This window comes from Zea mays, chromosome 6 (assembly GCF_902167145.1).
Source record: "Zea mays cultivar B73 chromosome 6, Zm-B73-REFERENCE-NAM-5.0, whole genome shotgun sequence".
NCBI lineage: Eukaryota > Viridiplantae > Streptophyta > Magnoliopsida > Poales > Poaceae > Zea > Zea mays.
In genome coordinates this window covers 143,885,208-143,899,285 of record NC_050101.1, presented here as the reverse complement: position 1 = coordinate 143,899,285, position 14,078 = coordinate 143,885,208, and the positions used below count along the sequence as shown (strand labels likewise).

The window sequence follows — 14,078 nt, the reverse complement described above, 5'->3', positions numbered from 1 at the left end:
ATTTAAATGTAGCCTACTAAAACCGAGGTTCCTATAAAGATTCATAGTATAGGTTTTCGACTTCATCTTCATTTTTAATTCTGAATTGTTGCATTCCCTACGGGTCTAGAGTAGTAGTTAGTTCTATTATGGTCTATATTTTTGTCTATTGTACATGTTCATTTCATGGTTGGATTTCCAGCTCATTTCTGGAAAGGTGGCTTAATTGGGTTGCTTCTCAGTTTATCTTCAGTTTTAATTTTCAGTTTATATACAATATATGTGATGTTATTTGCAAATACTCGAGTTTAAGATAATAAACAAAGATTCGGAATTTTTTCTCTCACTTGTTATTCCCGTCCTTTTGGTATGAATTTTAATGTATATTCACTTCATTACCACTACAATCCTCACAATGCACAAACATTGTACTCACTTCTTAGACGTTGTTTTTGTGATTTTCACATTGTATTGTAAATTGATTTGTATTAGTTTAATTCTTCACACCAGAGAATTTATAAGATTGTGATCGATAATATGTGTTACTTGTTTTTAATGTAATCATTGTCCACGAATAATTTGTGTGCCGTCGCAATGCACGGGCACTTGACTATATATATATATATATATATATAAGCAATCTGGTTTCAGTAACTAGAGAAAGTCCTGGCCCATGCCATCCGGTTCAGCCGCACTAGGTTTGGACGACAATAAAAACACCCAAGACCGCCAGGGATTATGTTTTAGCGGTGGCGACGGTTTCCTCGAGTGTCCGAGCGGTGGTGATCCCAAGGTCCAATGGCGGTGCCGCCCCGAGGCGGGCGATCAACGGCGGCGCTCCACCAGGATTGAGCGACGACAACGCTCCTAAGGCGGGCGGGCAAGCGACGACGGCGCTCCCGAAGCGGACGAGCGGCGACGACGCACCGTAGTCCCGATGGCAATGACGGTTGCGTGAGGCGCGGTAGGCTTTGACAGCAGCGGTGGTGGCCACAGGAGACGCGGGTCGCTCCGGCGATCGCGCAAGGCGCGATCGTCTCTAGCGATGGCGGCCACACGAGGCGTGGGTGGCTCTGGCGTCCTTCGATGACCAACTCCTCCGATTTAGCGGCCTCGGGTTTGTCCTCCGGCGACGAACTATCCGATCCATGTTTATGCCATCGATGGTTATGTTTTATATCTGCTACTTACACTATTTATGCATTCCAGTGATGATTTTTACGATGATGAATACAATTTTACGTTTGTCATAAAACAATCCCTAATTTCCGCGGGGGCTGAACTGATAATAGGTTTTTTATCAATTATGCTACAAGGTGTATGTATTTATGCAACTTTGTATAAGAATTTATGCTCTATGTGAACCATGTCATTCTATTTTTTTGCATGCGTGCAGTGAAAACGGAAATATCATCCAAAATTTGCGTGCATGCCATTGGAACTCACACGATCTGCCATAATTTTTTGATTTGCATAAAATAGAAATTGTATGCATTCGACTCCCATAAATTTTGGATTGACCATAAAAATAGAATCGTGAATACAACGCACCCGAGTTATCAACCTCCTCTATATTTACGCACATAACTGAGGGCCTTTACGCTCAAAACTTAAGGTTTTTACGCTCGAATCTGGAGATGCATCTTGTAGTGTACCACGTGGTAGTTTTTTATGCAACGTTCCGTATTGCATAAATATCAAGATCGTGTAGCATAATTAGTACCAGTATATATCATAAACTGGTTGTAACGAGCCTAGCTGCATGTCTGTTAGAGCCATTCTATATTTATGAAGAAAATACAACATTTAAAATAAGATTTTATTGTTTTTATGCATGCCAATCAATTTCCATTCATCGCACATTCCTATCATCCTAAATTTATGTGCATGTAGTAGAAAACAGATTTTTAAACAGTATACCGAATTGCATAAATACCTACACCGTGTAGCAAAATTAGTATCAGCAAATATCATAAAATGGTTCTAACTAGCCTAGTTACATGGTTGTTGGAGCGATCCTATATTTATGGAGCCGTCCAATTTTTGCGCCCTATGCAATAGAAACGAAAATATCATCCAAAATTTGTGTACATGCAATGAAATCTCCCACGACTTGCCATAATTATTGGATCTACCATAAAAATAGGATCTGCACGCATGATCCTTCACATGTGCACGTGATCCAGTGACTCGGTGGGAGTTTTATGCTATCTCTGTGAACTATTTACGCTATTTCTGTGGAATATTTACGCTAGATGAATGGAAAACTACTTTTTAAAACCAAGTTTGGCTTGTATGAGTGGTTAGTAATGCCATTTGGTTTAACTAATGCACGTAGCAATTTCATGAGATTAACAAACAAGGTTTTGTCTTTTTCTTGGCATAGTTGTGGTGATCTACTTTGATGATATCTTGGTATGCGACTAGTCTTTAAGTAAATGTATTAATCATCTACGTGTTGTTTTTCTACTTTTTGTGTTACACATTTATTTGGTAACCTTGGGAAGTGCACTTTATGCATCAAATGGGTATTGTTTCTGACCTCATAGGAAACTAAGGAAGATAAATCTAAGGTGCATGCAATATAGAGCTAACCAGCACGCACAACAATGACATAAATGTGGAGATTTCATGGCTTGTAGAATTTTATCACCATTATGTGAAGGATTTTAGCACCATTGTAACCCCATTGAACAAGTTTTCAAAGAAGTATGTTGTGTTCCATTGGGGAGAATAACAAGAGGTGACCTTTGCTCAATTGACAGACAAGCTTACTAACACACCGTTGTTGCAACTTCCTAATTTTGGTAGGACCCTTGGGCTTGAATTTGATGCTACTAGAGTTGGCATTGTGGCATTTTGATGCAAAAAAGGTAAAACAATCGCTTACTTCGGTGTGAAATTAAATGTGCCTATTCTTAACTATTTTCTATGTATGATAAACAGTTGTGTGCTCTTATTCAATCATTAGAATCATTGTGAGATAATGCCCTACGTCCTGTTTATAGTGATGTCTATTGCCTATGCAATATGATCGGATGATTCTCTTGTGACGTCTCGATCGTACTTTTATAGTCCAAGGAGAGACAATATTTAGACTGTCTCCAGCAACGTCCTCTATATACATCCTCTATATCCGTCCTTTACAGTCTTCTCTAAAAGATTCCATCTCCTATATCTACTCTCTCCAACAACGTCCTCTAAATCACGTCCTCTATATGTAAATACCTATATTAAAGACATTTTTAATTTTTAAATTTTTGTACATACGTATTTGTCATACTCTCAAATGTATTTTACATATTTTAGTTTTATTAAACCGGTTGTTTAAAATATTCAAATAGATAGAGAGCCGTTTAGAGAAACTCTACATATAGAAGATCCAGCAGCGTTCTCTAAATTTAGAGGACCATTTAGAGGACGTTGCTGGAGGGAGTAGAGGACGTCCAAGTCCTCTAAATTTAGGGTACAGGACCCTTTAGAACTCCTTGTTGGAGCTAGTCTTATAGAATATGTATCTGGGTTGGTTGCATAATATGGATAGTTACCAAGTCTAGCTAAATCTATATTGTACTGCATCTGCATGGTTGCTTATCTCTATTGGTACATGGGTTTTATCCTTATCAAATGGGTTTTGCCATATTTGCATGGATGCCAAACTAATCTTCTAATCTAATAGGATCTTTACCATATTTATCTTCCTGAACTTCCTTGTGAATAGGGTATGTCCCTGATCATGTGGGCCGAGTCTCTGGACTCGTCGCTGAGCACATAGATCCAGCTGTCATGACCTATCTTTAACGGTTGCCCTTGAGGCTTATTTGGCCGAGTCATTAGCTAAGACAGATAAGACTATCCTTTAGAATCTTCTCGCATAGTTTGATCCTATTGTGTCTGAGTTGTTAATTCTTCTTACCGAGTGAAAAAGATAGGTGGAAAAGGTGGCTAACTGGGACGTTTTGTGGAAGTGTGCATCTAATTTTAGCGGCCAAGTGTTAAGTCTTAAGACTTGATTTTCGAAGGGCTAGATACCAAGAAGGGGCAAAGCGGCATCTGCCTTGTGATGTGTCCTTAATGACGTCCGCTGGCCAAAACAGCACTGCGAGTCACGCAACAAGCGCATGTACTTCTCAATCAATGAATGGCCGGCCCATGGGAGCGCGAGGGGCTCAGCTGAGAAGATCCTCCTCCTACCGCTTCTACCAGAGTGCAGTGACCGCCGACACAAGCAGACAGCGAGGCCATGGACCCTCCGGCGAAAACCTGTTCCCGGAGAAAAATCTGACCATAATGACCAAGACGCGAGCTGGCTGGCCACCACCACACCAATCCCCGTCGCCGTCGTCACCCCCATGCCATACCAGTGTCCGGGCACAGCACGATTTCAGAGCGGCTCACTCCGGCCTGGCACGTTCACGGGAACCGCCGCCCTGGACTCGCCACCAGTCCACCACCACCCGGCCAACCTCGTGCGGCGTGTCCGGAACGATGAGCACGCACGCATTTTCGCCGTGTCACATTCATTCCCATCTCTCTCACACACACAGGGATAGAAAATGCGTCGCGTCTGGTGGCTTGTGGCTCTCATCGGTCGGTTTAGCTGCTAGGCCCTGGCCGTCTCCTTGCGTGTGCCAGCGGTTGACACATTTCGGGCTGAGGCAAGCCGCCCGCCACGGCGCGTTCGCCGCGCGGGCCGCACCACAGTGCTTGTCCAGAGCCCCGTTCCATCAGGGTAAAAAGGAGGCCTCACATCGTAAACCATCACCACTTTGGCTGCTGCATCCAGCAGCACCTGGGGTACTTGCAACTCGGAAAAGGAACCCCCCTGGTAAAGCGGCACCACAGCTAGCTGATGCACAACGCTTCAGGCACTAAGGCCGTCTACCTGCAAAAGACGCTGAGGATTTGACGGGTTTACCGGTGCACTGCACACAGCGCACAAGTGGATCAAATCGGCCTTGCCAAAACCACAAAGCATTGCTTGGAAGTTTTAGCATGGGAGGGAGCAAAGGAACCAAGCACCGGAAGAAGGAAGAAAATAAAAAGGCACAGAAAAGCGAAGGCCCCCCAACGGATGGACACGACCCCTCCTCCTGCTGCCTCAGCTGAAAACTCGGCTTCATCATCTACTACTACTCGCAATTGCTTCGTACAGCAAAAGCCACCGCTTTACCTGATCTCACCTCTCGCGATCATGGCAGACATCTCACATCTCGTCCCCTGCCGCCATGTGCCAGGGCTGGGCTACTCCGGTGAGAGCGCTCCATCGTTGCGAGCATACCCAACATTACCATGATTGAAGCTCGCGACCCCTGCCAGTTTACCACCACAGAAAAAAGAGAACCCATACCTGGAATTTCTGCATGGGCGACCTGAAAGCCCCACTACCACCTTAGGTCCGTTGCAAAAGGGCGATGGGGCGTGACATGAAAGAACCTGAGACAAGCTAGACGGCCTTGCATGCCACGCTGACAGACCCAGGAGCAGGAAGTACTATATTGAAGTTTAAAGATCTGAGCATAGCAACCAATAATATGCACACACACAAAAAAACGAGCATCAAGATTCCAAAAGAAAGATAACCTTGACAAAAGATGCTACAAATCTTTAAATGGTACCTGACTTGATCACTGCCATCATTAACACATGAACGATCCGATCAGGAAGTAGCAATAACCATCATTGGTTCAATGATGTAGTTGTTACATCACCTTCAGAATAAAGATATGCCCTGGAGGACTGAGGTTGCGCAAACCGCACCAACGTAGAGCATCTTGTAGCCCACCCTATCACAGGCTAACAGCAGAAGTAATGACAGTGCATTGGAAGAGATATACAGTTTCTGTCAAGAAAGGTATAGTGATTGAAATAAAGACGAGCTTTCAGTTACACAAGAGAAGCGGAAACCCTCTACCAACAACAATAGCTACAAAATCTGCTGTGAAGTGTTTGGCTGCAGTGGTACAGATTCACGCCATCTGCGCTCTGCTAACCCTTCGATGTCATTTCCTGAATCTTTAATTGCGTAAGTGGCTTTCTATAAGGCCTCCGCAGTGTGACAATTCACGGCAGATAGGCTTTGTTGTCAAACGGTTACATAAATAAAGTCCTAGTCAAAAAGTGAAACGAACTCTAGCACTACAATGAAAAGGGGAGAGGAGGAGAAGGTAGCTGACTAGGGCCCAAAATTTCCTCAGCGTCAGAACACTGAGACCTTGCTCACCTCCACTTGTCTCTCAACTCCTTTTTCTCAGACCAAATCCATGTACCAATAATGGCGGCAACCAGGACTGCGATCGTGATTAGAAGCAGCGCATAGCTGAATTCGTCGGTTAGGGAATCATAGGTTCTTGACGGGGCAAGCTGGGTGTAGAATAGATCGACACCATATGTGAAAACAATAGTGGACTCCAACTTTGCAGGAATAGAAACAATGGCTCGCAGGGCCTCCACTTGATGAGAGTGCGTCACAAAGGACTGAAGGAGAAACAAAGAGAAAAAGTGTGAATCAGCTATTAGCGTAAGTTAAATCAAACAAATGAAAATACAATGAATGCCGTCTCATGAATATTTACTGGTATCAGCAAACCACCACACAAATCAAACTAAAACTTGTTTATTATTCCATGTTATACCTTTCGTAGACGTCTAACTATTAGTTGTGAATTTGACACATCAAAGGTTCATTACTTGGTTCCCTTAGGTGTGTTTGAGGTAATTGTAGTTCAGAAATTATTTCTTTGATGATGGTCTATGTTATTTCACTGACGATGGTTTGTCAACCCTATTTAAAGGGGCAGTCTTGTATCCATCACACAAATCAAAATATAAGTTGTTCATTATTCCATTTTATACATTTCATAGACGTCTAACTGTTAGTTGAATTTGACATGGCAAGGGTCCATTACTTAGTTCCCTTAGGTGTATTTGTAGTTCAGAAAATATTTCATTGATGATATCTGTGTCATCCCTATTGAAAGGGGCAGCCTTGTATCCATAATGAGTCACACAAACAATTACTACATCCTCTCTAAAAAATATCCCATCCCAACATTTTCCTTGCACTCTCCTCCCAACGTCCAAATCTTCAAGATGTGCTTCTAGATTTTATGGATAACCATTGTAAGTTAAGTTTCACCAAAAAAAAATATGCATGTGCTGCACTTTCCATAAGCATTTTCACACCATCAGCTACTAATGCTAGATATCTGTGTAGTAGTTAAAAAAAATGCAAGTTATGGAACTTACCACAAACAATATGTTCCTAATTTTACTAAAGCCAGATCCATCACCAAAGAATGTGCAAACTAGAATGTTCTGTTGAAGCTAGTGACGGTATCTCTATTAAATTACAGAATGAAAACACCACAAAAATACCACAGTATACACATGTTTAAGTGATACATCCAAGATCCTACCGCAGCTGCATAGGGTGTACAGGTAGGAGATCGATGCACCCTTGGCGGCACACAGGAGCCAGGATCGTGCACCGAGCATGGGCGAGCGAGAGGGGGGGGGGAGAGACATGAAAATTGGCCCTTGAGGCCAAGCAAGATAATTGCCTTGCTTTATTCTAAAACTGTTTAGAGGTATTTATCCTCTCCTAACAGAAATTAACCACGATCTTATATTTATGGAAACAACGCAAAATATCTAAGGAAAATCCTGGACATTTCACCCTAACTGCCGGCGTGGCCTAGCCACTGGCACGGACCCGGTCTACAGGTAATATTGGTCATAACATCTCTTCCGGCCTCTTCGAACATCTTGCCCTCGAGCTGAATGTGAGGGTAGAAGTCCTTGAATTGCTGAAACGGCTCCAAGTGGTGTCGCCGCTGGGCAGGCCACGCCATTAAACAAGAACATGCCATGTGCCTCGGCATAGTTGAGCGCGCAACACACGCTGTGGCGCGGGCAGTAGTTGTGAGGGTCCCCTTGGAACGGCTTGAGAAGCCCTATGTGGAAGACGTCATGGAGACGAGCGCCCTCTAGAAGCTAAAGGCAAGGTGATAGGCAACATGCCCAACGCGCTCCAACACCTAGAAGGGGTCGGCATAGCTTGGCCCGAGCTTGCCCTTGGGTTGAGACTCCAGCGAGTGCATCAGTTGGTAGACAGAGTCACACCCAATCACCCATTGTGAACTCAAACTCACGATGGTGGCTGTTGTAGGCTTGGCATACTGCTGAGCCTAGAGAAGACAACTGTGAATGTCCACGAGAAAGACATCACGGTTGCACAGGAGGGTGTCCACTGTCTCCGCCTGAGCTACCCCTGTGACGTGCAGAAATAGAGGCAGAGTGGGGATCAGTCATACATCACTGGAAGGGCATGATGTAGAGGGCCATGTGGAACGAAGTATTACACTTACAGCAATATTCCCCCCAAGGAAGTCAGTCAACCCCATCGTGGTGCAACAGAGGTACACGGTGATCACCTTGTTGACAACCTCCGGTTGTGTATCGAGGTGGAAAGCTCGTGCTCAAGCGGAGCTTTACGCCAGACATCTTGAAGAGGTCATGCCACATGATTGGTGAAGGTCGGGTCGCAGTCACTAACAGTGGCGGTGGGGAAGCCATGTACACGAACAACACCCTCGAAAAAGGCATAGGCGACCAAGGCAGCCATGTACGGGTGGCTAAGGGTGATGAAGTGTGCGTACATGGAGAAGCGAACGCCGACGGTGAGAATGATGAGGCTCTCGATGAAGTCCATCGAGATGTCGGCCCAGACCTAGGAGGGCATGTCGAGCGGCTGAAGGAGATCAGTCGACTGTAGGGCGAGCGTCTTATTGCGTTGGCACGTGACGCACGCGCAAACGTAGTTTTGGACGAGCGCACGGTTGTTGAGGATGTAGAGATCCACGCATACTCGCTAGAGGTTCTCATGTGTCCTCTCATGGCCGGATGTGTTTCGAAAGACCGCCCGTAGATTCTGATATTCTACCACGGCCGCGCAGGTTGTACAGGTAGGAGATCAACCGTCGGGGCTTGTACCCCGGCAGTGCACAAGAGTCGTGGTCACACATAGGGAGCGGGCGGGCGAGAGGGAGAGACGTGGAAGATGGTCATTTAGGCCAGGGAAGATAATTACCTTGCTTGCTTCATTCCTAAAGCGTTTAGAGGTATTTATCCTCTCCTAACAAAAATCGACCATGATCCTATTTTTATGGAAACAATGCAAAATATCTAAGAGAAGAAAATACTGAGTCGTTCGCCCCTAACTATTGACGTGGCCTAACCCCTGGCGCAGCCCTAGCACCTACAGGTGATGTCGGTCATAACATTAAGCATTCCTGTACTTCAAGCAATATGAGTTAGAAAAAATAAGAAATTATTCCTGTATTTCAAACAAGTATCATAGGTCAGATCTGCAGCTTGCATCATACTTCCTTGAATGTTAAAAACATATGCTGCCACTTTAATCATATTAGCAATAATGAACAGAATTCAACACCTATTCACATTTTTTCCTTTTTGCAACACAAGACCATGGCAAAAATGTCCACAATTAAATATTGTACAAGGGAGGTGTATGCATCATCAAGACCGAAACAAATACCTGGGGTATTATAGGCAAAGAATCTGTTAATGGTATAATGCCCTCTTCTTTTTCTTGCTGTGTCGGGTTCACTGAACGGCGTGGATCAAGATAGCGCTTATCAAGTGCCAAAACCTGCCATATGTTTGAGAAGAATGTCAAACTAGAATTATTTTACCCATATAAATGACAATTAGCCCTCCACATTAATTAATCAATTAATCTAAAACAGTGCAGCCCAATTATATACAATATAATGTTTGTGACACCTCGGTGTGTGTTTGTTGTTTGAGTCTGGTGTGTGTTTTTGTGTGTTGTGTCCTGTTTGTTCTAGGCCTCAGGCATTTTCCCCTCTCCTTTAATATAATGATACGCAGCCCTCCTGCGTATTCGAGAGAAAAAAAATGTTTGTGACACCCAAGGTGTCAGTCGCAAGCTTAGTGACTTTGGACTTAAACAAGATATGTCAACTGATGATATGAGTTTTAGTTTAAAACATTGCAACGTGGTGACGAAGGTGTTGAGTTGAACTCTTTAAAGTAGAGACCCACCTTAAACTTTTGAAGGCAAAGACAAAACTCTTTGCTTGTGTCATGTGGGGCCACACCTACACGCGGGCCCGCGACGCCAGGAGGGCTCAGGCTAGGGCGTTTAAGGGAGGCGCCAGCAGCAGCACCACCAAGGAAGGTCCATCCAAGGAAAGTGGCTAGATTAGTGGCCAAATTGATAGGCCTTAATTAGAGGGGAGTTGGTTTCCAAATAAGTCATTTCCTAAATTAGGGTTTCCAAATAAGTCATTTCCTAAATTAGAAGTTACCTAGTTGGTCGGGCCAGTGGCCTATTTATATAGAACCATGAGGCAGTGAAGGGATAAGAAATACATCAGCTTAATCTCCATCTCCCTACACTCTCTCTAAAGCCTACGGCAGAGGAATACCTCGCCGGAGAAGACGGACAGCGGGTACGAGTTACGTAGCCGCGGTCCAGCTGCTCGAGGGGTTAACGCCCTTGACAACCTGGTATCACGATCCCGGCGATCCTCTTCCCAGTCCACCACTACGCCCGCCGCAGCACCAACATCACCGACGTCCTCTGTGGCGTCTTGCGTTCCAGCCATGGGCGATTCCAACGACTTCAAGGCCTTTGCCGAGGCTCTCAAGTCCCTGCAGGCGTCCGTCGCGGCCAACGCCCAGGCCATCGCCAGCCTCACAGCCGACCGCGCGTCCGCCTCAGGCCACAAGATCGGCTACGGAGAGCACCATGGGGACCGGCCACCGAGGTTCCAAAAGCTGGACTTTCCCCGGTACGATGGCAAAACCGATCCTCTCATCTTCATCAACCGCTGCGAATCCTACTTCCATCAGCAGCGCATCATGGAGGAGGAGAAGGTCTGGATAGCATCCTACAATTTGGAGCACGGGGCGCAGATGTGGTATATCCAGGTCCAGACGGACGAGGGTACTCCATCGTGGCGCAGGTTCAAGGAGTTGCTCAATCTGCGCTACGGTCCTCCTCTCCGCGCCGCGCCTCTCTTCGAGCTGGCTGGTTGCCGCCGCACGGGGTCTGTCGCGGACTATCAGGACCGCTTCCAGGCGCTCCTTCCACGTGCAGGACCCCTCGACGAGGCACAACGGGTCCAACTATTCACGGGGGGTCTCCGTCCCCCACTCAGCCTTGACGTCCAGGTACACAACCCGCAATCCTTAGCGGCTGTCATGAGCCTGGCGCGCCAGCTGGAGCTTCGGGAACAATATACATCGCCGCCTCCCAAGGGCGCCACCCGTGGTCTGCTGCCAACCCCTGCACCGCGACTAGCTCTGCCTGCCCCGCCGGCTGAGAAGGCAGCCACGCCCGCGGTCATGGCAGATGGGCGCAAACGCCTATCCATGCAGGAGCAAGAGGAGCGCCGTCGGCAAGGCCTCTGCTTCAACTGCAACGAGCGCTACACACGGGGGCACAACCGCGTCTGTACGCGGATCTTCTACATCAACGGCGTCGAGTTGGACACCGCCGACGAGTCCGCCACAGGGGAGGACCCCGACACGGAGACACCGGTGTTCTCCCTTCACGCCGTCGCAGGGGTACTCGTCGGCAATACGGTACAACTGCAGGTGATCGTTGGCGCCGCTACTTTCGTCGCGCTCATCGACACGGGCTCCACACACAGCTTCATCGGGGAAGCGGCTGCGCGACGCTCCGGGCTGACCATCGAGCCGCGGCCTCGACTCACGGCAACGGTGGCCAATGGGGAGCGTGTGGCCTGCCCGGGCGTTCTTCGCAACGCTCCGATCGACGTGGGCGGCATGGTATTCGGCGTCGACCTCTTCGTAATGCCCTTAGCCGGGTACGACGTCGTCCTCGGCACGCACTGGATGGCCACGCTCGGGCCCATTGTATGGGACTTCACCGCCCGAACCATGGCATTCCAGTGGGAGGGGCGGGACGTCTGCTGGCGCGGCGTAGCACCTCCATCCACGCCGACTCTCCTAGCCGCCACAACCGACGACACCCTCATCGACGGGCTGCTACACGCCTTCGCCGATGTCTTCACCGAGCCGAGCGGACTACCTCCAGCACGCGGCCGCGAGCACCACATAGTCCTCAAGCCAGGCTCCTCCCCGGTGGCGGTACGACCGTACAGGTACCCTGCGGCGCACAAGGACGAACTTGAGCGGCAGTGCGCCGCCATGATCGACCAGGGCATCGTCCGCCGCAGTGACTCGGCGTTCTCTTCCCCGGTCATCCTCGTCAAGAAGCTGGACGGGTCGTGGCGCTTCTGCGTCGACTACCGCGCGTTGAACGCGCTCACTGTCAAAGACGCGTTTCCGATCCCGGTCGTCGACGAGCTCCATGGTGCACGCCTCTTCACCAAGCTGGACCTGCGGTCGGGGTATCACCAGGTGCGGATGCGGCAGGAGGACGTCCATAAAACGGCGTTCCGCACCCACGACGGCCTCTACGAGTTCCTGGTGATGCCGTTCGGGCTGTGCAACGCCCCAGCCACATTCCAGGCTTTGATGAATGACGTCCTGCGCACCTACCTCCGCCGGTTTGTGCTTGTCTTCTTTGACGACATCTTGATATACAACACCTCATGGGCGGACCACCTCCGGCACCTCCGCGTCGTCCTCAACACCCTGCGCCAGCACCGACTCTTTGTCAAGAGGTCCAAGTGCTCCTTTGGGGTTGACTCCGTCGCCTACCTCGGCCACGTCATTTCAGCGGCTGGTGTCGCTATGGACCCCGCGAAGGTCCAGGCCATCCACGACTGGCCCCAACCTCGTTCGGCGCGCGCCGTGCGTGGCTTCCTCGGTCTGGCAGGCTACTATCGCAAATTCGTCCACAACTACGGCGCCATTGCAGCACCCCTCACGGCACTCCTGAAGAAAGAGGGGTTCGTGTGGTCCGACGAGGCAAGCGCCGCTTTTAGTGCCCTCAAAAGGGCAGTGACGACAGCACCGGTGTTGACATTACCGGACTTCACCAAGCCCTTCATCGTGGAGTGCGACGCGTCCACCTATGGCTTCGGGGCGGTGCTCATACAGGAGGCTCATCCGCTCGCCTTCTTCAGTCGACCGGTGGCGCCCCGCCATCGCTCCCTAGCGGCCTATGAGCGCGAACTCATCGGGCTTGTGCTTGTCGTACGGCATTGGAGGCCGTACCTATGGGGGCGACGCTTCGTCGTCAAGACAGACCACTACAGCCTCAAGTACCTCCTCGATCAGCGCCTGGCGACCATTCCACAGCATCATTGGGTCGGTAAGCTCCTCGGGTTCGACTTCTCCGTCGAGTACAAGTCAGGAGCAACGAACACGGTGGCCGACGCGCTCTCACGCCGCGACACCGACGAGGACGGCACGGGGACTCTCCAGGCAATCTCAGCTCCCCGCTTCGATTTCATCAGCCGCCTCCGACACGCCCAGGCTACTGAGCCCGCTCTGGTTGCCATCCACGACGAAGTCAGGGCAGGCACACGCACTGATCCATGGGCGGTGGTCGACGACATGGTTCTCTATGACAGGCGCCTATACATCCCACCGGCCTCGCCACTTCTGCAGGAGATTGTGGCGGCTGTCCATAATGATGGACATGAGGGCGTCCAGCGCACACTACACCGCCTCCGTTGTGACTTCCATTTTCCCAACATGCGGAGTATGGTGCAGGACTTCGTACGGGCATGTCCCACTTGTCAGCGGTACAAGTCAGAGCATCTTCACCCGGCAGGTCTCCTCCTGCCCCTACCGATTCCCACCGTCGTTTGGGCAGACATCGGCCTCGACTTCATTGAAGCACTTCCCCGTGTCAACGGGAAGTCGGTGATCCTCTCCGTCGTCGACCGCTTCAGCAAGTATTGCCACTTCATCGCCCTCGGCCACCCATACACCGCCGAGTCGGTGGCACAGGCCTTCTTCGCCGACATTGTACGCCTCCATGGTGTGCCGCAATCCATGGTGTCCGACCGCGACCCGGTGTTCACCTCGACGTTCTGGCGTGAGCTCATGCGGCTCATGGGCACTAAGCTGCACATGTCGTCCGCCTTCCACCCACAGTCCGACGGCCA

The 14,078-nt window shown here is 48.9% G+C and overlaps 1 protein-coding gene across 1 annotated transcript in view; it reads right to left on the bottom strand.

Annotated features, from left to right (window-relative positions):
• Positions 1-5,823: 5,823 nt before the first annotated feature.
• LOC100381974 (uncharacterized) overlaps positions 5,824-14,078 on the bottom strand; it is a 29,520-nt gene continuing 21,265 nt past the window's right edge. The window contains exons 11-12 of the mRNA NM_001361565.1: positions 9,539-9,652; positions 5,824-6,456 (exon numbers count right to left, since the gene is read on the bottom strand). Of these exons, the coding sequence (NP_001348494.1) occupies positions 6,199-6,456; positions 9,539-9,652 (372 nt within the window). The 3' untranslated portion in view covers positions 5,824-6,198. The remainder of the gene's footprint in view (positions 6,457-9,538; positions 9,653-14,078) is intronic.